We start from the raw sequence: 23,342 nt of genomic DNA on the forward strand, positions 1-23,342 counted from the left end.
CCTTCTAGAATGTAAACTCTTCAAGGGGAGCATTTTTGATTAATTCGTCTAGAAAAGTGCCTGGCACATAATAGATACAGAATACAAATTTATTTAATGAATGATATCCCTTGCTTATGTTTATCTTTGGTTCAACTAGACATGCATTGCCTCAGTTAGGGAAGAAAGAGACAATCCTCATTTTTTCAAACTAGAAGTAAGCAGGAGGAAACAGTTTGTCCCATCAAGAAAAATCCCATAGAAGAAAAAGTACTTACTTAGAATTAGGAAATTTTTTTGAAGTGATTGCCCTATGAACCTCTGTTGGGTTCTCCCCACCATGAGCACAATAAAATTAACTAGCAAGACCAAAAGTTTTGCATTTGTTTAGATTTTAAGAAACTGTAAGAAAATACTTTATTAATCAGCTACTGCATTAGAAAGACAAGCATTTGAACTAGGAACTACACACATTTTTACAACTATGGGGAAAAATAGAGAGACTAAAGTATAGATTATCATCAAAGGTTATGACACTTTAATTTCTAAAAAAAATTATAACCATTAAAACTAGCTCAAAGTGCCCTTAATTCTGTATTTAAAAAGTGTCATCCCACAACCACATGACATTTGACAGTTCTAATCTTATTCAATACGGGAGTTGAAAATTTAAAGCATAAGAAGCTACCTTCTGCAATTATATTTCACACTTCTAACGTGTCTTCTCCCAAGAAGTATAAAGAATCCAAACAGGAGAGACTGTTAAAAGAAGAGTGGGTAGGGTGCAAAAAATATGTAGTTGGTCACTTAACTACATATTTTCGAGGAGACCTGTCTAACAGAGCCAACAGGTAAGCTAAGAAGAAGAATAGGGGAATGTTACTTGGATAAAAATATTTCCCTTCTGACAAGTTTCCCCATGGCCCCTTTCATGTCTCTGTTCCTCAGGCTGTAGATAAAGGGATTCAACATGGGGGTGACCACAGTGTACATTACTGAAGCAATTATGTCTTTGTCAGTAGAGTTGCTCGATGATGGGAAAAAGTACAATACCACAATCGTCCCATAGAATAGAAAAACCACAGAGAAGTGGGAGCCACAGGTGGATAAGGCTTTACAGATCCCCTTGATTGATGGGAACCTCAGGATGGTGGCCCCTATGTGGCCATAAGAGACTAGAACACCAGTAAAAGACAGGATGATGACAAATCCCCCAACACCAAAGATAACCATCTCATTTAGGGAAGTGTCTGAGCAGGACAGCTTGAGCAGGGCAGCAAGGTCACAAAAGAAGTGGGGGATGGTGCTGTCAGCACAGAAGGACAATCGAGCCAGGAGGAGGGTGTGGGACAGGGCACTGGCACATGACAGGAGCCAGGATCCTGCTAATAGAAATATGCACAGCTCCTCCCTCATGATGGTGGTGTAGTGTAGAGGGTGACAGATGGCCACATACCTGTCATATGCCATCGCTGCAAGAAGAAGGTTATCAATACAACCAAAAAGTATGAAAAAATACATCTGTGTTACACATCCTGCATAGGGGATGGATTGATCTTGAGTATGCATATTCATCAGCATCTTTGGGACGGTGACAGATGAAAAGGAGACATCAGTGAGGGCCAAGTGGCTGAGGAAGAAGTACATGGGGGTGTGGAGTCGAGAGTCCAGCCTGATGAGCAGGATGATGAGCAGGTTCCCCAGCACGGGGGTGAGGTACATGCCGAGGAACAAGATGAAGAACATGCCTTGTTGCTCTGGCCTGATGGGGAGTCCCAGGAGGCAGAATTCGGACACGCTGCTCTGGTTCTCCGACCTCATGATGCTCTCCTCTCTGCTTGAAATGAAGCAATACTGACTGTCCCAGATGAGAAATGGTCATAATGGCAATCACAGTAGGGTGATTTACTCTCTACTGGGGAATTCTTTAGGGTATCACCCAGCTGCTGTCACTTGATTGCCCACCCTCACCCAATGGAGCCTGAGGGGATCTTCTGATTTCCAATGGCCAAAAAAATCCCTTCAATATAAACTAAGAGACATTCATGTATTCTTTCAGCTACGTGCCAGACACCATGCTTTTTCCTGGAGAAAACAGGACAGGAAAAGATCCTTCCTACAGGGATCTCATATTCTAGTGAGCGTTATCCTTGAGTACTGATTCAGGATAGTGGATCTGCAGCTAGACTTCTTTTGGATTCTAGGTTCACCACTTTCTAACTAGTCTTGGCAATTTACTCTCTCCTACCTTCCTTTTGCCTGTCAATGAAATAATAATGCTTACACATAGGGTTTGGGGAAGAATTAAATGGTACAATGTGGGCTATGATATTAAAATAGGGTTCTTCAAATAGTAGGTGCAAAAAAAATATTACTAACTTCATTATGCAGTGTAAGTATCCTGATGAGTTCTGAGTTGATCTTTAAGAATCCAATATACCAGAAATGTGAAGTGGGCATTAGAAAGTATTAGAAAATTTTAGGTGTCAAAAGTAAAGACGAGAAGGCAGGAAGGAACAGGAAAACCAGATGAACGGAAACAGTGAAACCGGAGGAGGAGAAGGGGAGAGCGTTGTCACATCATGGGGTTGGCAACCAATGTCAACTATTATATGGCAACTGTCGGTGTGTGGTAGGACACCAGAACCTAGGCACTTAATCACCTTGCAGTGCTCCCAAGGTGTAAATATGGGCTTAAGGAGGAGCCAATTTGAAGGTGCAGGACTAGGTTCTTGTGTTAGTCAAAAGGAGCACCAGAAAGCAAGATCTTTCCATACACAGACAGACACATTCACATTGCTATATTAGGCTTTAAAGTTCTCACTTTCCCTGTTCCTTCTAGGAGGATTTAGTCACGATGTGATTCTGTTACACACAATGCAGACACCTCTATACCTGTAGTCAATCTCTTGCTCTCTCTCCCTCCATCTCTTTGTCTCTTTCTACACACACGTACACACACACAACACAATACATATTGTTGAAAGATGATTCTTTCTGACAAATGCATGCCCTAGATGAAGATGGCTGGGGTACAGATGTTTCGCACAAGTTCACTCAAAATTTAAATGACCATACTGTCATATACACAAAACACTCACAATACACAAAGAATTGACAAACAACGTATAGTAGAAATGCATACTTACAGATAGTCACAAATATTCAAATCACAACAATACACAGACTCGCACAAAAAATACACAAGCAACATAGAACCACTAAAGCACATACCTTGCTCAAAGTTTTGCCTGATCTATTTCCTTTTATGACATCCCAGGTAGAGACGTTCCAAGTGTGAGTCAGTGACACTCATGAGTAGAGGTACACATAACACAGAGAACACACACACTTATTTGCTGGGGCAGAATCCTGTCTCCTTCTGACCTATGTTACTCTTTCATAAGCTCAGATACCTTCTGCTCTGGCCTGTTACCTGAGTCCTCGCCTTCTGTCCAAGAGACCCAGAATCTGAAGAACCAGATGCAGCCTCTGTGGCCTGAGGACATTTGCAGACTTGCATGTCCGTTTACTAGCAGCAGAGCAATGGGCAGGAGGCTTTGACACAGGTGGAAAAGCACCCAAGATCCTCCATAAAGAAACAGCAAACATGAGCTAATTGAACAAATTTCTTCTGGCCTCTTGAGGCACAGGCTGTGCAGAGGCCAGAGGGGCTGAGTCCCTGGAGTCTCTAGGGAAGGTGTCTCTGATGTTGGTGACACCCTGGGCCCTTCTTGTCTGACAGTGCTTCCAGCTGGGGTGCAGGACGGGCCACCATCACTAGGGCCTCTTCAGTACCCACAGCAATATAGAAAGGCTGTGCCTATATCACAAAGAAAGGCTCCCATACCTCCTACTCAAGCCTCCTCTAAAATTTCCTGGCTTCCCCACTACCCCAAGAGACTCTGTAGGGCAGGGACTGTGCCTTGTTCAGAAGTAAAAGAACAGAAGAAAGGATCCCATGAGGCCTTGACAAAGACATCCCTTGAATTGAGTTTAGGCTCTGTCACTTGGGAACTGTGAGTCACTGAAAATTTCAATTGAATTCAACAAAGTTCAGATTTTCTAAGTGTAAAGTGAGTATAATAATAGTATTTTGTTCATGAAGTTGTTGTGAAGATTAAATGAGATAATACACATTAAAGTTCTTTTAACAGTGCCTAATTAATACAAGCAAGGGGCCCTGGTGGAGCAGTGGTTATGCATTTGGCTAGTAACCAAAAGGTCGGGAGTTGGAATTGACCAGGTGTTCCTTGGAAACCCCTATGGAGCAGTTTTACTCTGTCCTATAGGGTTGCTAGGAGTAGGAATTGACTTGATGGCAACGGGTTTCAATACTTGCAAGTGCTCAATAAATGTTACAGATTGTCATCAAAAAAATGGTAATATCGGGGCACTCAAGAAGCATTTGGTAACCCTTAAATGAATTTATTCATTAATTTATTCATTGGTTCTTTTGATAAATATTTATTAAGGACCTCATAAAGGTGAGACACTAATCTAGGCTGTGGGGCATGCCAGTGAATAAAATAGAAAGTCTTCTTCTGATAAAGCTTACAGTCTGAGGACAGAAAGCAAATAAAGAAAACAATCAAATCAAAACACAGTCAAGGAGGTCAGAGCCGGATAGCAGAGGATCTGGAGCCCGAGTACCTGCAGCCCCCGGATCTCAGCCAGGAGGCGGGGCCAAGATGGCGGACTAGGTGGACGCTACCGCGGATCCCTCTTGCAACAAAGACTTGGAAAAACAAGTGAATCGATCACATACATAACAATCTATGAACCCTGAACAACAAACACAGATCTAGAGACGGAGAACGAACAAATACAGGGAGTCAGCGATTGTTTTCAGAGCCTGGAGCCAGCATACCAGTCAGGTGACCTTCGGCACCCGATTTGGGGCAGAGCCCAGGGGGGCAGACGACACAAACAAGGGGCCCAGCCCTAGCCCCTGAACTCATTCCAGGAGGGGGCCCAGCCGGTTCACGCGGGCGGCGTGGCGACGCAGCTGGTGGGAGAAGTCCCCGGGAGACAGTGATGAGTCTTGGAGCAGGGAGAGTGGCATCCCAGCCGGCATGCGCGGTCGCGGCGCAGGCACGGGGAGCAGCTCCGCTCGCCTGAGCTGACCCCAGGGGGGAGCCCAGCAGGTTCGTGGGGGCAGCGCGGCGACACGGCAGGCGGGACGGGGAGTTCTGGGGAGGCAGCGACTGATTTTGGAGTCGGGAGTGCACCATCCCAGGCTGGCAGCGGAGGATCTGACCATGACTCCAGCGGGCCAGACCCCCCGGGGGCAATCTCCACACAGCCAGCACACATAGGCGATGTGCCCTGTGGAAATCTCAGATATAATAGTCATTCCAAGCAAGACAAGCAACTCCAGCTATATTCTGAGGTGCTACTCTCCTATCTCTCTGATCCCTCCCCCACCCTCCCCAGGTGGCTTCATTAACATCCGAATAGCCTGAGCCAGAGGGAGAACTCTGATAGGGATCTGACTGCATTTTTTTTTTAGCAGATTTTCTGGAAAAACTAGTTTCCCAGTGATGGCTCTGAGACAGCAGTCCATATCAAACCACATAAAGAAGCAGACCATGACAGCTTCTCCAACCCCCCAAACAAAAGAATCAAAATCTTTCCCAAATGAAGATACAATCCTGGAATTATCACATACAGAATATAAAAAACTAATTTACAGAATGCTTCAAGACATCACAAACGAAATAAGGCAAACTGCAGAAAAAGCCAAGGAACACACCGATAAAACTGTTGAAGAACTCAAAAAGATTATTCAAGAACATAGTGGAAAAATTAATAAGTTGCAAGAACCCATAGAGAGACAGCATGTAGAAATCCAAAAAATTAACAATAAAATTACAGAATTAGACAACGCAATAGGAAGTCAGAGGAGCAGACTCGAGCAATTAGAATGCAGACTGGGACATCTGGAGGACCAGGGAATCAACACCAACATAGCTGAAAAAAAATCAGATAAAAGAATTAAAAAAAATGAAGAAACCCTAAGAATCATGTGGGACTCTATCAAGAAGGATAACTTGTGGGTGATTGGAGTCCCAGAACAGGGAGGGGGGACAGAAAACACAGAGAAAATAGTTGAAGAACTCCTGACACAAAACTTCCCTGACATCATGAAAGACAAAAGGATATCTATCCAAGATGCTCATCGAACCCCATTTAAGATTGATCCAAAAAGAAAAACACCTCGCCAAAACCAAAGATAAACAGAAAATTTTAAAAGCAGCCAGGGAGAAAAGAAAGGTTTCCTTCAAGGGAGAATCAATAAGAATAAGTTCAGACTACTCAGCAGAAACCATGCAGGCAAGAAGGGAATGGGACGACATATACAGAACACTGAAGGAGAAAAACTGCCAGCCAAGGATCATATATCCAGCAAAACTCTCTCTGAAATATGAAGGCGAAATTAAGATATTTACAGATAAACACAAGTTTAGAGAATTTGCAAAAACCAAACGAAAGCTACAAGAAATACTAAAGGATATTGTTTGGTCAGAAAACCAATAATATCAGGTACCAGTACAATACAAGGTCACAAAACAGAATGTCCTGATATCAACTCAAATAGGGAAATCACAAAAACAAACAAATTAAGATTAATTAAAAAATAATAATAATAATACACATAACAGGGAATCATGGAAGTCAATAGGTAAAAGATCACAATAATCAAAAAGAGGGACTAAATACAGGAGGCATTGAACTGCCAGATGGAGAGTAATACAAGGCGATATAGAACGATACAAGTTAGGTTTTTACTTAGAAAAATAGGGGTAAATAATAAGGTAACCACAAAAAGGTATAACAACTCCATAACTCAAGATAAAAGCCAAGAAAAACGTAACGACTCAACTAACATAAAGTCAAACACTATGAAAATGAGGATCTCACAATTTACTAAGAAAAACGTCTCAGCACAAAAAAGTATGTGGAAAAATGAAATTGCCAACAACACACATAAAAAGGCATCAAAATGACAGCACTAAAAACTTATTTATCTATAATTACGCTGAATGTAAATGGACTAAATGCACCAATAAAGAGACAGAGAGTCTCAGACTGGATAAAGAAACACGATCCATCGATATGCTGCCTACAAGAGACACACCTTAGACTTAGAGACACAAACAAACTAAAACTCAAAGGATGGAAAAAACTATATCAAGCAAACAAAATGCAAAAAAGAAGAGGAGTAGCAACATTAATTTCTGACTAAACAGACTTTAGACTTAAATCCACCACAAAGGATAAAGAAGGACACTATATAATGATAAAAGGGACAATTGATCAGGAAGACATAACCATATTAAATATTTCTGCACCCAATGACAGGGCTGCAAGATACATAAATCAAATTTTAACAGAACTGAAAAGTGAGATAGACACCTCCACAATTATAGTAGGAGACTTCAACATACCACTTTCGGAGAAGGACAGGACATCCAGTAAGAAGCTCAATAGAGACATGGAAGACCTACTTACAACAATCAAACAACTTGACCTCATTCACTTATACAGAACTCTCCACCCAACTGCTGCAAAGTATACTTTTTTTTTCTAGCGCTTATGGAACATTCTCTAGAATAGACCACATATTAGGTCATAAAACAAACCTTTGCAGAGTTCAAAACATCGAAATATTACAAAGCTTCTTCTCAGACCACAAGGCAATAAAACTAGAAATCAATAACAGAAAAACTAGGGAAAAGAAATCAAATACTTGGAAAATGAACAATACCCTCCTGAAAAAAGACTGGGTTATAGAAGACATCAAGGAGGGAATAAGGAAATTCATAGAAAGCAACGAGAATGAAAATACTTCCTATCAAAACGTCTGGGACACAGCAAAAGCAGTGCTCAGAGGCCAATTTATATCAATAAATGCACACATACAAAAAGAAGAAAGAGCCAAAAGCAGAGAACTGTCCCTACAACTTGAACAAATAGAAAGTGAGCAACAAAGAACCCATCAGGCACCAGAAGAAAACAGATAATAAAAATTAGAGCTGAACTAAATGAATTAGAGAACAGAAAAACAAATGAAAGAATTAACAAAGCCAAAAGCTGGTTCTTTGAAAAAATTAACAAAATTCATAAACCATTGGCCAGACTGACTAAAGAAATACAGGAAAGGAAACAAATAACCCAAGTAAGAAAAGAGAAGGACCACATCACAACAGAACCAAATGAAATTAAAAGAATCATTTCAGATTACTACGAAAAATTGTACTCTAACAAATTTGAAAACCTAGAAGAAATTGATGAATTCTTGGAAAAACACTACCTACCTAAACTAACACATTCAGAAGTAGAACAACTAAATAGACCCATAACAAAAAAAGAGATTGAAACGGTAATCAAAAAACTTCCAACAAAAAAAAGCCCTGGCCCGGACGGCTTCACTGCAGAGTTCTACCAAACTTTCAGAGAAGAGTTAACACCACTACTACTGAAGGTATTTCAAAGCACAGAAAATGACGGAATACTACCCAACTCATTCTATGAAGCCACCATCTCCCTGATACCAAAACCAGGTAAAGACATTACAAAAAAAGAAAATTATAGACCTATATCCCTCATGAACATAGATGCAAAAATCCTCAACAAAATTCTAGCCAATAGAATCCAACAACACATCAAAAAAATAATTCACCCTGATCAAGTGGGATTTATACCAGGTATGCAAGGCTGGTTTAATATCAGAAAAACCATTAATATAATCCATCAGATAAATAAAACAAAAGATAAAAACCACATGATCTTATCAATTGATGCAGAAAAGGCATTTGACAAAGTCCAACACCCATTTATGATAAAAACTCTTACCAAAATAGGAATTGAAGGAAAATTCCTCAACATAATAAAGGGCATCTATGCAAAGCCAACAGCCAATATCACTCTAAATGGAAAGAACCTGAAAGCATTTCCCTTGAGAACGGGAACCAGACAAGGATGCCCTTTATCACCGCTCTTATTCAACATCGTACTTGAAGTCCTAGCCAGGGCAATTAGGCTAGACAAAGAAATAAAGGGTATCCGGATTGGCAAGGAGGAAGCAAAGTTATCTCTATTTGCAGATGACATGATCTTATACACAGAAAACCCTAAGGAATCCTCCAGAAAACTACTGAAACTAATAGAAGAGGTTGGCAGAGTCTCAGGTTATAAAATAAACATACAAAAATCACTTCGATTCCTCTACATCAACAAAAAGAACACCGTAGAAAAAATAGCCAAATCATTACCATTCACAGTAGCCCCCAAGAAGATAAAATACTTAGGAATAAATCTTACCAAGGATGTGAAAGACCTATACAAAGAAAACTACAAAGCTCTACTACAAGAAATTCAAAAGGACATACTTAAGTGGAAAAACATACCTTGCTCATGGATAGGAAGACTTAACATAGTAAAAATGTCTATTCTACCAAAAGCCATCTATACATATAACGCACTTCCGATCCAAATTCCAATGTCATATTTTAAGGGGATAGAGAAACAAATCACCAATTTCATACGGAAGGGAAAGAACCCCCGGATAAGCAAAGCATTACTGAAAAAGAAGAAGAAAGTGGGAGGCCTCACTCTACCTGATTTCAGAACATATTATACAGCCACAGTAGTCAAAACAGCCTGGTACTGGTACAACAACAGGCACATAGACCAATAGAACAGAATTGAGAACGCAGATATTAATCCATCCACGTATGAGCAGCTGATATTTGACAAAGGACCAGTGTCAGTCAATTGGGGAAAAGATAGTCTTTTTAACAAATGGTGCTGGCATAACTGGATATCCATTTGCAAAAGAATGAAACAGGACCCATACCTCACACCATGCACAAAAACTAACTCCAAGTGGATCAAAGACCTAAACATAAAGACTAAAACAATAAAGATCCTGGAAGAAAAAATAGGGACAACCCTAGGAGCCCTAATACAAGGCATAAACAGAATACAAAACATTACCAAAAATGATGAAGAGAAACCCGATAACTGGGAGCTCCTAAAAATCAAACATCTATGCTCATCTAAAGACTTCACCAAAAGAGTAAAAAGACACCTACAGACTGGGAAAGAATTTTCAGCTATGACATCTCAGACCAGCACATGATCTCTAAAATCTACATGATTCTGTCAAAACTTAACCACAAAAAGACAAACAACCCAGTCAAGAAGTGGGCAAAGGATATGAACACACATTTCACTAAAGAAGATATTCAGGCAGCCAACAGATACATGAGAAAATGCTCTCGATCATTAGCCATTAGAAAAATGCAAATTAAAACTACAATGAGATTCCATCTCACACCAACAAGGCTGGCATTAATCCAAAAAACACAAAAGAATAAATGTTGGAGAGGCTGCGGAGAGATTGGAACTCTTATACACTGCTGGTGGGATTGTAAAATGGTACAACCACTTTGGAAATCTATCTGGTGTTATCTTAAACAGTTAGAAATAGAACTACCATACAACCCAGAAATCCCACTCCTCGGAAGAAACCCTAGAGATACAAGAGCCTTCACACGAACAGATATATGCACACCCATGTTTATTGCAGCTCTGTTCACAATAGCAAAACGCTGGAAGCAACCAAGGTGTCCATCAATGGATGAATGGGTAAATAAATTGTGGTATATTCACACAATGGAATGCTACGCATCGATAAAGAACAGTGACGAATCTCTGAAACATTTCATAACATGGAGGAACCTGGAAGGCATTATGCTGAATGAAATTAGTCAGAGGCAAAAGGACAAATATTGTATAAGACCACTATTATAAGATCTTGAGAAATAGTATAAACTGAGAAGAACACATACTTTTGTGGTTACAAGGCGGGGAGGGAGGGAGGGAGGTAGAGGGTTTTTTATCGATTAATCAGTAGATAAGAACTGATTTGGGCGAAGGGAAAGAAAACACTCAATACATGGAAGGTCAGCTCAATTGGACTGGACCAAAAGCAAAGAAGTTTCCAGGATAAAATGAATGCTTCAAAGGTCAGCGGAGCAGGGGCAGGGGTCTGGAGAACATGGTTTGAGGGGACTTCTAAGTCAATTGGCAAAATAATTCTATTATGAAATCATTCTGCACCCCACTTTGAAATGTGGCGTCTGGGGTCTTAAAGGCTAACAAGCGGCCATCTAAGATGCATCAATTGGTCTCAACCCACCTGGAGCAAAGGAAAATGAAGAACACCAAGGTCACACGACAACTAGAAGCCCAAGAGACAGAAAGGGCCGCATGAATCAAAGACCTACATCATCCTGAGACCAGAAGAACTAGATGGTGCCCGGCCACAATCAATGACTGCCCTGACAGGGAGCAAAAGAGAGAACTCCTGAGGGAACAGGAGATCAGTGGGATGCAGACCCCAAATTCTCATAAAAAGACCATACTTAATGGTCTGATTGAGACTAGAGGAATCCCGGTGGCCATGGTCCCCAGTCCTTCTGTCGGCACAGGACGGGAGTCATCCCCGAAGACAACTCATCAGACATGAAAGGGACTGGTCAACGGGTGGGAGAGAGACGCTGATGAAGAGTGAGCTAATTATATCAGGTGGACACTTGAGATTGTGTTGGCAGCTCTTGTCTGGAGAGGGGATGGGAGGATAGAGAGAGAGGGAAGCCGGCAAAATTGTCACGAAAGGAGAGACTGAAAGGGCTGACTCAATAGTGGAAGAGCAGGTGGGAGTACGGAGTAAGATGTACGTAAACTTATATGTGACTGATTGGATTTGTAAACGTTCACTTGAAGCTTAACAAAAGTTAATTTAAAAAAAAACACAATCATATGAAAACAAAAATCAAAATAGTACAATTCATAACACAATAATTGGTGGGGAGTGTCATGGACTGAAATAAAACAAGGAAGGAGGATGGGGAGTATCAAGGAGCAGCTCAGATTTAAACAGAGGGTCACAGAAGGTGTTATGAGGTGAGATTTGAGTGCAAGCCAATTGGTTGGGACGCGAATGTTTTAACACTTCATTACCTGAGAAGGAAACCTCACACTGAAGCAAAGAATGTATTAGCCCAGAGAAAAATGTCTATATGAGGTTCACATTTGCCCTGTCATTCTGACAAAGTTAGCCAGTCACAGCTTGCCATGACTGTAATTACCAGGATTGCTGCCCCTGAGAATCTCAGCCTCCCAAAAATGTATAATTTTCTGGGTCCTGCCCAAGGCTCTCTCTCTTAATCTAAGAAATTTCCCAAATCATTCATTTTGAAACACATATAATAGCCCCAAAATATGAGGCCTATTTACTCCATCCCAAAAAGTTGTAACTATGCCAAAAGAAGAGGTCTTGGGTTGATTCTTCTCTTTCCCCAACTACCTAGCACAGGCCTGCACACGTGTTGTTCGTTGCAGTGCCATAGAATAGGCTCTGAACAACAAGGAAACAACAAAAAATGTTGCCCAGTCCTGTGCCATCTTCATGATCGTTGGTACATTTGAGTCCTTTGTTGTGGCTATTGTGTCAATCCATCTTATTGGGGGTTTCCCTCATTTCTGCCGATTCTCTAAAATATGACGTCCTTTTCTCTGGGCACATAGAAGAGCTCAGTTACAGAAGTCAGAAGCTCTCTTAGTTCTGGAAGCCAGCAGTCCAAAATCAGGGTGTCAGTGGGATTGGCTCCTTCTGAAGTTTCAGAGGAAGAATCTCTCCCAGGCCTCTCTCTTAGCCAGATATCCTTGGCATTTCTTGGCTTGTAGAAGACTCTAATCTCTGCCTCCACCTTCACTTGGTCGTCTTTCCTGTGTCTCTCTGTCTCTTCGCATAAGGACACAGCTCATGTTGGATTAGGGCCCACTCTTCTCCAGTAGGATCTCATGTTAATTTAACTGATAACATCTTCAAAGACCCTATTTCCATACACACATTGACAGGTACCAGGGATTAACCCATTGTCATCTAAAAGTGACTACCCCCATAGGGTTTCCAAGGCTGTAATCTTTACAGAAGCAGATTGCCACATCTTTCTCTCATGGAGGGGTTGGTGAGTTCAAACAGCTGAACTTTCAGTTAGCAGCCAAATGCTTAACCATTGCACCACCAGGGCTCATACCAGGGATTAGGACTTCAACACAACTTTTGGGGAGACACAAATCAATTCATAACAGTAGCCCAGCTCCCTTCCTACAAACCGGGTTTTAAACAAAACCCTAAGTCTAACACACAAAGGACCTAGCCCTGGCCCACACTCCTTGGGAAATATTAATCCCCAAAGTCACTTTTCTTTCTTAATCCTTCTTCTTCTAGGTCGGGAAAGAAAAGATTTACCAAGATTATGCATAAACTTTGTGCCAGGGTCTGGGCTTATTTGTCTAAAGACAATGTGAACTATATCTCCTAATCAACTTCTTAATTGAAATATCCAATTTAATAATTGTAAACATAAAAAAATAAATAAGCTGTCATTTATTATTTACTGAACAGTTTATTAAAGAAAGCCAAAAGGTCAATGGAAAATCAATTACCAGAATTGCTAGTTTATCAAATAATCAATCTTTATACTTCTGAAATACAGGTAGTGTAAAAAAAGAGTTGGAACAACGGGAGCAACTGTGCCGAATTCCAAATTTTGGCTAAGTATTAATAGGCACAGGATGCTGATGTCAATACGCTGCTTGAAAATTGGCTCCCCAAACCTCCACATATTGGCAAAGGAAAGAACAACTTAAAGGAGGATTTGGAAGATATCAATATAAAGCTGAAATATTCCTGCATAAATAAATAATGGTTATTAATAAATACCATTTTGTGACTAGTAAACAAATTCTTAAGCATTCTAAAGTATCCTATAACCACCAACATTTCTTAAATATGCTTTAAATTGCTGCTGTAAAGATAAAGTATTGGGGGACAGGAAGTTTAAGTCAATGGAAGTGAAACAGCTAGAACAAAAATAACGAGAATGTTGACACAATGTGAAGACAGTAAGCAATGTCACTGATCATTATGTCTAGAAACTGTTGAATGGGAATGGGTTTTGCCATGTATATTTTTACGAAAAATAAAATATTGTTTTTAAAAAAAGACAAAGCAATAATGGTTCAAAGAAAACTTTATATTTTAATACTTACTGAAAACAATATAGATTGCTGTAAATATCAAACAATATAGATTGCTGTAAATATCATGAATAGCTAAAAATCAACATATATACATATACTGTGATGTATATTTTATATATAATTTATATATATTATAAATTAATATTAGACATACACATATATCTATATATTACATTATAACTAAATTACATTAAACTACAATATATATTTATATTTTGTATTTATATTACATCATATATATGTAAATTGGTAATTTGAATAAGTTTGACAAATAGATCTTTTTTTTTAAAGATTATCTTGATGAATTGGCAAAGTTATTTTGATATTTTAGCAAGAAATAGACTAATTTTAGTAGGTAATATTGTTTCTCTTATTTTTTGCTAGTTCATTTCTTATTTTTTCAGTCATATTATAATTTAGCATATTTAAAATACACTTCACTATTTCTCCATTTTCAATTTCTGATTTATATGTATCCCTGCCAGACCAGGGCTTGACCTGCCTACATTTTTCTACTTTCAGGTGGTCTTTTGCTCATAGCTAGACCCCTCATGGCATATGTTAACAATGCTTTCACCTCTTCTGTGTTCAGATTCATGAATGGTAACTGCTTCTCACCACCTACATGTACAATTGTTTGCTGTCTGGATGTTATATAATTAGTCATTGATACCAGGTATTGCCCTTGATACAGACACTCAAAGTAGCACTCTGAGACTGGTTTGCTCAAATAATCAAGGGGCATATGAATAACCTTTATGAAAACAAGAGGGACAATAGGACATGGAAATTCTTTGGGATGTGGGAACATTGTGATTGCTCAAGTTATCACCCGTAGAGGTTGGATATGGAATAGAGATGAAGGGCAAAGCCTTGGGCGATCAACTGGCTATGGCATAGAATCACTAAGACAACAGCAAGAATTACAAAGATAATGGTGTGGAATACCTGATTCTGATTGCACTGGAGAGAATAAACAAATGAAAGACTCAAGCCCTCATATACAGACAAGCATCAGAAAGCCTCTGTTGTTATCAGTTGCCAGCAGAGAGGATTCTTACTCATGGAAACCCATGTGTTACAGAGTAAAACTGTTCCATAAGGTTTTCTTGGCTGCAGTCTTGACAGGAGTCCTGGTGGTGCAGTGATTAAAGTGCTTGGCTATGAACAAAAAGGTTAGTGGTTCAAGCCTACCAGCTACTCCATAGGGGAAAGATGTGGCAGTCTGCTTCTGTAAAGATTACACCCTTGAAAACCCTATGGAGCAGTTCTACTCTGCCCTAGAGATTTCTATAAGTTGGAATCAATTAGAAAGCAATGAATTTGGGGTTTCTTTGTTTGTTTGTTTGTGTGTAGGTGTGTTTTAATCTTAACAGAAGCTGATCTCCAGGGCTTTTCTTCCATGACACTGCAGGGTAGATTCGAACCATCAACTTTTCAGTTAGTAGTCAAGCTCCCTCTTTTATCCCTGATATTTGGAATTTGTTTTTCTCTCCACCCCCCGCCCAGTCACTCTCATTAGGAGTTTATAATTTTTATAAATCATTTCAAAAATCTAACTTTGCCAAGAGACAGAAAGGGCCACATGAACCAGAGACTTACATCATCCTGAGACCAGAAGAACTAGATGGTGCCCGGCCACAACCGATGACTGCCCTGACAGGGAGCACAACAAAGAACCCCTGAGGGAGCAGGAGATCAGTGGGATGCAGACTCCAAATTCTCATAAAAAGACCAGACTTAATGGTCTGACTGAGACTAGAGGAATACTGGCAGTCATGATCCCCAAACCTTCTGTTGGCCCAGGACAGGAACCATTCCCGAAGACAACTCATCAGACATGGAAGGGACTGGACAATGGGTTGGAGAGAGATGCTGATGAAGAGTGAGCTAGCTACTTGTATCAGGTGGACACTTGAGACTGTGTTGGCATCTTCTGTCTGGAGGGGAGATAGAAGGGTAGAGAGGGTTAGAAACTGGCAAAACTGTCACAAAAGGAGAGACTGGAAGGGCTGACTCATTGGGGGAGAGTAAGTGGGAGTGTGGAGTAAGGTGTATATAAGCTTATATGTGACAGACTGACTTGATTTGTAAACGTTCACTTAAAGCTCAATTAAAATTATTTTTAAAAAATCCAACTTTGGAATTTATCAATATTTCCTATGCAAAACTTGGTTCTGATGAAGATTTGTAGGATGGAGAAAGCTGCAAGAGAAAGTAGCTCCCTCCTTAACAGCTATAAAAAGATAGAACACACAAAATTATAACTTTTTTTAACCCATCAGTGAGCGGAGGTCACGGAGAAAGCAGCCAAACTGAATTATAAAATGCAACAAGACCCTCCAGAAACACATAAAATATTATACCTTAAGCAGAAGATGGGAGAAATTTGTATAGAGGGCATTATGGGGAAAATTTGAAATGTACAAATAACATATTTTTTAGTAACTCTAGAAGAGATTCGAAATATAATGGTCTACTTCCTTCAGTTTGTATGCTAAGGCTTCAAACTGAAATACTGACTCAAAGATAGCTCCTCAAAAACTCAAGAAAAAGTAAAAAAGAAAAAAAAGGGGGGGGAGTTTACTCTCACTAAAATATTCTGAAATCTACCATCCTCGTGCTTGTCTGTCTCTTCCTCTCTTTCCCCCAATCCATCTCACCACAGATTTCCCTCATTTTCATTGACTCTCTACTTTACCAAACATGATATCCTTTTCTAGCAATTTATAGGAATACTAAAACATCTGTCTGACATGCAAGAAACAGTTACCAGGCATGCCAAGAAACAGAAAAATATGACTCATAATGAAAAGAATAATAAACGAATTAAAACTGACCCAGAAATGACACAAATAGGATTCATAGACAAGTACAATAAAACAGTTATTATAAATATTTTCCATATGATGAAGTCTGAGGAAAGACAAACATATTAATAATAAACCAAGATGTAGAATATATAAAAAGACCCAAATCAACATTTTAGAAATGAAAACTAAAATGCCTGAGATTTATAATACACTGGATGAGATTAACTACAGATTATACATCACAGAAGAAAATATTAGTTAAATAAAATACATAACAATAGAAATTTCCCAAAATGGGATGCGAAAAGAGATAAAATAGATGATCAGAGCATCAGTGAGTCGTGGGAAAACTTTAAGTGGCCTGATATATATTTAACTGGAGTCTCCAAATAAAAAGAGGTTGGGAGGACAGAAAAAAACATTTGAAGAAATAATTTCTGAAAATTTTCCACATCTGATGGAAACTGTGAACCTACTGATCCAAGAAGCCCAATGAATGCCAATAGGAAAAAAAAAAAAAAGAAGAAGAAGAAGAAGAAAACTACAACAAAATATATCACAATCAAATTGCTTAAAAGGAGTGATAAAGAAAAAAATGTTAAAAGCAAACTCATAAGAAAAGACACATTCTGAGAAGGGAAAAAATAACAGCAGATTTCTCACTGTAAATAATCCAAGTCAGAAGCTAGTGAAACAACATGCTTGAAGTACTAAAATTAAAAATATATATTTTTTAATTAAAAAACCTGTTAAGCTAAAATTCTCTATAATCATGTTAAATATGAACAATATAAACACCTCATTTAAACAGAGATGGTGAGATCTAATCAAAAAGCAAGGCCCGTGTATATACTGCCTGTAAGAAAACCCCTTTAAACATAAAGACATAGTGCAAAGTTAAAGGATAGAAAAATATACATCCACCAATTAAAAGATAGCTGAGGTGACTATATTAGTATCAGACGAAGTAGACTTAAAAGCAAAGATTATGACAGTGGATTAAGGTTATCATTTCATGATGATGAGGGGGTTGATGAATCCAGAGAACACAAAAATTCTAAATACGTGTACACCTAATACTAGTTTCAAAAAACAAGAAGCACAATCTGGTAGAATTACAAGGAGAAATAAACAAATCCACAACTATAGCTGGAGATTTCAAAACCCCTCCCTCAATAGTCAATGGACAATCAGAGAGAAATGAGTAATCATATAAAAGACTTGAACAACATTATCAACCACCTCGTCCTAATTGACCTTTACAGAGCTTTCCACCCAACAACAGTAGAACACGCAACCTTTTCAAGTACATACGTAATATTTGCTAGGATGGTCACAAAAGAAGTCGCAATAAACTTTAAAGGATTCAGGTCTTACAAAATATGCTTTCTGACCAATATGGAATTAAATTAGGAATCATCAATATCAGAAAGATGTCTGGAAAAATCCACAAATATTTAAAAGGTAAATCATACACTTCTAGATAAACCATAGGTCAAATTTAAAAAAAAACAAAGGAAATTTAAAAAATATTTTTAAGTGAATGCAAATGAAACAAACAATACATCAAAGTTTGTGAGATAAAGCAATAGCAGTGCTATATAAACTGATAACACTAATTCCCGTATTGGAAAAGAACAAAGGTCTAATGTCAGTCACTTAAGATTTCACCTTAAGAAACTAGAAAGACAAGAGCAAATTAAATCCAAAGTAGGCAAAGCAACAGAAATTATAATAAAGAGAAAAGCAGAAATCAATGAAATGGGAAACAGAAAAACGGGAAACCAAAAGCTGGGTTTTTTTTTGTTTTATTTTGAGAAAAACAGTAAAATTAGTAAACCTTTAACCAGACTGGTCAAGGGAGGGGGCGGGGAGACACAAATTACTAATGTCATGAACACAAGAAGGGAGGACAGGCTTAAAAGGTATATAAAGAAACTTTTCTGGGTGACTGATCATGCTTATGGTTTTACAGGTGTGTGTGTGTGTGTGTGATGTCAAACTGTATCAGATTGAATACTTTAAAATGATATGTTAATTATACCCTAATAAATCTGTAAAAGAAAATATAGAAATAAGAAATAAACAGGCATCTCCTTGGACAACAGAAGCTTTTCCTTTGAGATCTCCTCTATCTTAATTAACACAATTTTCACACCAGGGAAGACTTGCCACAGAAAGGTTATTTCACAGCAAAATTTAACATAAAAAGACTATTTTTATCCCTCTTAATTTTTCAGATTCAATTCCCTTAGGAGAATAAGCTTTTTCCACTCAGTCACTAGCTACAATGTGGGCACAGAGTCACATTTTCCAAGGCCTCTCTCTTCCAAGGCCTCACCAAGGGATGAAGCTTTAAGTTTGGTCCGAATTTCCTTTACTACAGGACTTCCAAGGATAAAAGGGTCTTTCAGCTGTGCTGCTAAATTTTAGCAGAATTTTCTTCCTGGATTATGTCATATCCATTACCTACAGCAATTTCTAGTTTAGGTGTAGATGTTTATTTTCAGGATATGCACCTTCATTCAGTCACATGTATTGCTCTTAATCATTTACTTCAAGTGTTCTAAACCCAGGCCCCACAATTCTCTGGCCAAAATTTTGCCTTGTATTTAGATTTTAGGAAACCATACAAAGCACTTAATTAACCAACTACTACACTAGGTCAGGGCTTCAAACTGGTTCATTCTGGTTCAACCCCCTCTGAGAATTTGCCTTTCCACTCAGATACACTGAATCACAATCTACAGTTAACAAGATCCCCAGATGATTTTATAGATCCCCAGGTGATTTTTACGTATGCATGAGAACAAGACCTGAGAATCTTCTTAAACCGAAGATTCTGATTCAGTATACCTGAGGTGGACATGCAAATTCTCAGCAGGGGGTCTAACAAGAATGAACCCCTTTGAAGCCCTGCATTAGGTAAGCTAACATTCCTGAATGTCCTTACCTTAAACTACAGGAGTTACAGTGAGATTTATAGCTCTGGGAAAATATTTTAAAATTTGAGAGAGAAACTAAGGAGTTGATTTTTAAAATATGGATTATCATTAATTTTTATAGCTATTTATGAGTATTCTAATTATTTATACAACTAAGTTTTACTTATATTGATACAAGTTATATATACACTACAAAAGAAAATTACAAACTCCAAAGCACATCAGATTTGACAGTTCTAATATTCTTCGATGTGGGCACCAGAAACTTAAAGAATGAGAATGTACAGCTTGTAAAAATGCCTTCTGATAAATCCAGACAACAAAAAAGTTTGTAGGTAAAATGTCTTTTTTCCTTCAGTGGGAAACATATTAAAGCAAGCTTTTTTTTTTTTTGTCTATACATGAATATAAGGCAATATACTGTAATTGTTAAGGAAGTTTGGTGCTTTGAAAATAACTTAGGTAATATGTGTCCCTGTATGTACCAGATCCCAAGGCTTATGGAAAAAAAAAAAGGAGACATAAGGTAAAGATAAAGCAAAAATGAGTTGATCAAAAGACACAGAGGATTGCAGCAAGAATCACTTGGTTGTGCCTGTGCCTGGGGGCTTGAAAGAACTCACTGGGTGCAGGGGGAGCAAACAAAAGAACAGTCAAAACAAGTGACCAGAAACAGAGGGGCAGGGTGGATGCCAGCAACAAGGATGATTGCCTACATAGGTTTTCAAGGAGAACTCTCTGACAGCGTCATTTGATGAAATAAGAACTGAGGAGGTGAGGTGATTGTCACTTGGAGAAAAAAATCTCCCTCCGGAAAAGCCTCCCCAGGGCCCCTTTCATGTCTCTGTTCCTCAGGCTATAGATGAAAGGGTTCAGCATTGGAGTGACCACTGTGTACATCACTGAAGCAGTTATGTCCTTGTCATTGGAGTTGTTAGATGACGGAAAAATGTATAGTACCATAATCGTCCCGTAGAACAGAAATACCACAGAGAGATGGGACCCACAGGTGGACAAGGCTTTGCAGATCCCTTTGGCAGAGGGAACTCTCAGTATGGATACCCCAATGCGGACATAAGAGACCAGGATACCAGTCAGTGGTATGATGATGCCCAATGCCCCCACAGTGAAGATGACCAGCGCATTGATGGAGGTGTCGGAGCAGGACAATTTGAGCAGAGCAGCAAGATCACAAAAGAAATGAGGGATGGTATTATCACCACAAAAGGACAGCCGGGCCAGTGAGAGAGTGTGGGACATTGCACTGCTACATGAGAATAACCAGGACCCAGCCACAAGTGAGAAACACAGGTTTTCTCTCATGATGGCAGTATAGTGGAGAGGGTGACAGATGGCCACATACCTGTCATATGCCATCACCCCAAGAAGGAGGTTATCAATACAACCAAAAAATATGAAAAAATACATCTGTGTTACACACCCTGCATAGGGGATGGATTGATCTTGAGTATGCATGTTCATCAGCATCTTCGGGACAGTGACAGATGAAAAGGAGACGTCAGTGAGGGCCAGGTGGCTGAGGAAGAAGTACATGGGGGTGTGGAGGCGAGAGTCCAGCCTGATGAGCAGGATAATGAGCAGGTTTCCCAAAACCGTGGTGAGGTACATGCCCAGGAACAGGGCAAAGAACATGGCCTGCTGCTCCAGCCGGATGGGGAGCCCCAAGAGAAGAAATTCGGACACACTGCTCTGGTTCTGAAGCCTCATACTGCTCTTCTCTCTGTTGGGGAGTGAGAAATATCAGAGACTGTGAAAGAGTGATTCTGGCCACCATGGTAGTGTATCATGTTCTTCTGGGAAATGAGAGTAACCACCTGAATTTCTATTATCACCTAGTCTTGCCAAAGCAACCAATATACCCCCAATACCCAACACAATTCCTTTCGATGGAAACCAGAACAAATTTATTCTTTTTTTAATTTATCAACTATATTCCAGGCACTATGATATTAATAAAAGATAAAAGAATAAATAACACACACATGGAATCTCTTCCTTCAGGGTGCTCACCCTGTAGGTAGAACCCTGGCAAGGGACAGATTAAAGGGCAGATCTGCAGCCAGATTCCTAGTGCTGCCATCCTGACCTAACTGTCTTCCAGATGTATGACTTCGGCAGCTAAATGTCTCTTGACTCCATTGGCTTGGGTCAGGTGCACCTTAGTCCTCAAGGTGACATCTTTGCTTTTTAACACTTTAAAGAGGTCTTTTGCAGCAGATTTTCTCAGTGCAATACATCATTTGATTTCTTGACTGCTGCTTCAGTGGGCGTTGATTGCGGATCCAAGTAAAACAAAATCCTTGACAACTTCAATATTTTCTCCATTTATCATGATGTTGTTTATTGGTCCAGTTGTGAGGATTTTCATCTTCTTTATGTTGAGATGCAATCTATACTGAAGGCTATAGACTTTGATCTTCATCAGTAAGTGCTTCAAGTCCTCTTCACTTTCAGCAAGCAAGGTTGTACCATCTGCAGATCACAGGTTGTTAACGCGTCTTCCTCCAATCCTGATGCCAAGTTCTTCTTCACATAGTCCAGCTTCTCAGGTTATTAGCTCAGCATACAAACTGAATTAGTATGGTGAAAAGGCACAACCCTAACGCACAGCTTTCCTCATTTTAAACCACACAATATACTCTTGTTGTATTAGAATGACTGCCTCTTGCTCTAAGTACAGGATCCTCATGAGTACAATTAAGTGTTCCGGAATTCCCATTCTTCTCAATGTTATCTGTAATTTGTTATGATTCACACAGTGGAATGCTTTTGCATAGTCAATAAAACGCAGGAAAACATCTTTCTGGTATTCTCTGCTTTCTACCAAGATCCATTTGACATCAGCAATGATGTATCCCTCCTTCCATGTCCTCTTCTGAAGTTGCGTGAACCTGTCTAAGCTCTCACACTCTCAGTGAAGTTTCTGATTTCAGGCCCTGACCACTGGGGTAAATTCCATGGTGGAATTTGTTGTAATGCCTGTCTGTAAATTTACCAAGAAATAACATTACATCAGTCCATCTATCTCCATCCATTTCCAGCTCTTCACATAGGCTCAGATCTGGGTATTCATATGCAGTAATGCAACTAACAACTGCCTGGGACCTGAGAACTCATAGATGCTGCAGGATTAGGGATGTCTATTAGAATTTACAAAACCTGGTGGTGCAGTGGTTAAGAACTTGGCTGCTAACCAAAAGGTCGGCAGTTTGAATCCACCAGCCACTCCTAGGAAACTATATGGGGCAGTTCTACTGTCCTATAGGGTTGCTGTGAGTTGGAATCAACAGGTTTTTTTTTTTTTTGATTTATTAGAATTTACAGCTACTTGATTAACCATCACTATTTCTGATAATGATCTTAACACTGATAATAACTGCCTTTTAAGGAGCACTTCTGCTAGACAAATATAGTTTTGTATTATTGCCTTATTAAATTTTTTCAGCAGCCCTATAAAACTATA

General features: G+C 39.3%; 1 protein-coding gene across 1 annotated transcript; it reads right to left on the reverse strand.

Moving 5' to 3' along the window:
* Window positions 1-803: 803 nt before the first annotated feature.
* Window positions 804-21,735, reverse strand: LOC111747593 (olfactory receptor 1J4-like). Its single transcript, XM_023544963.2, has 2 exons — window positions 21,093-21,735; window positions 804-1,804 (listed from the first exon to the last, which is right to left on the reverse strand). Exons 1-2 carry the CDS (start codon window positions 21,584-21,586, stop codon window positions 859-861), a joined length of 1,440 nt encoding a protein of 479 aa, XP_023400731.2. The 5' UTR covers window positions 21,587-21,735; the 3' UTR covers window positions 804-858.
* Between the last annotated feature and the right edge of the window lie 1,607 nt (window positions 21,736-23,342).

Source organism: Loxodonta africana, chromosome 9, assembly GCF_030014295.1.
Source record: "Loxodonta africana isolate mLoxAfr1 chromosome 9, mLoxAfr1.hap2, whole genome shotgun sequence".
NCBI lineage: Eukaryota > Metazoa > Chordata > Mammalia > Proboscidea > Elephantidae > Loxodonta > Loxodonta africana.

What these genes read in the sequence shown, in the direction of transcription:
- LOC111747593 (XM_023544963.2), bottom strand. Translation starts at nt 21,586, where the DNA reads ATGAGGCTTCAGAACCAGAGCAGTGTGTCCGAATTTCTTCTCTTGGGG. An exon ending in CACACTCTCTCACTGGCCCG is followed by an intron (nt 1,805 to 21,092) that starts GCTGTCCTTTTG and finishes CAGAGAGGAGAG; the next exon opens with CATCATGAGGTCGGAGAACC.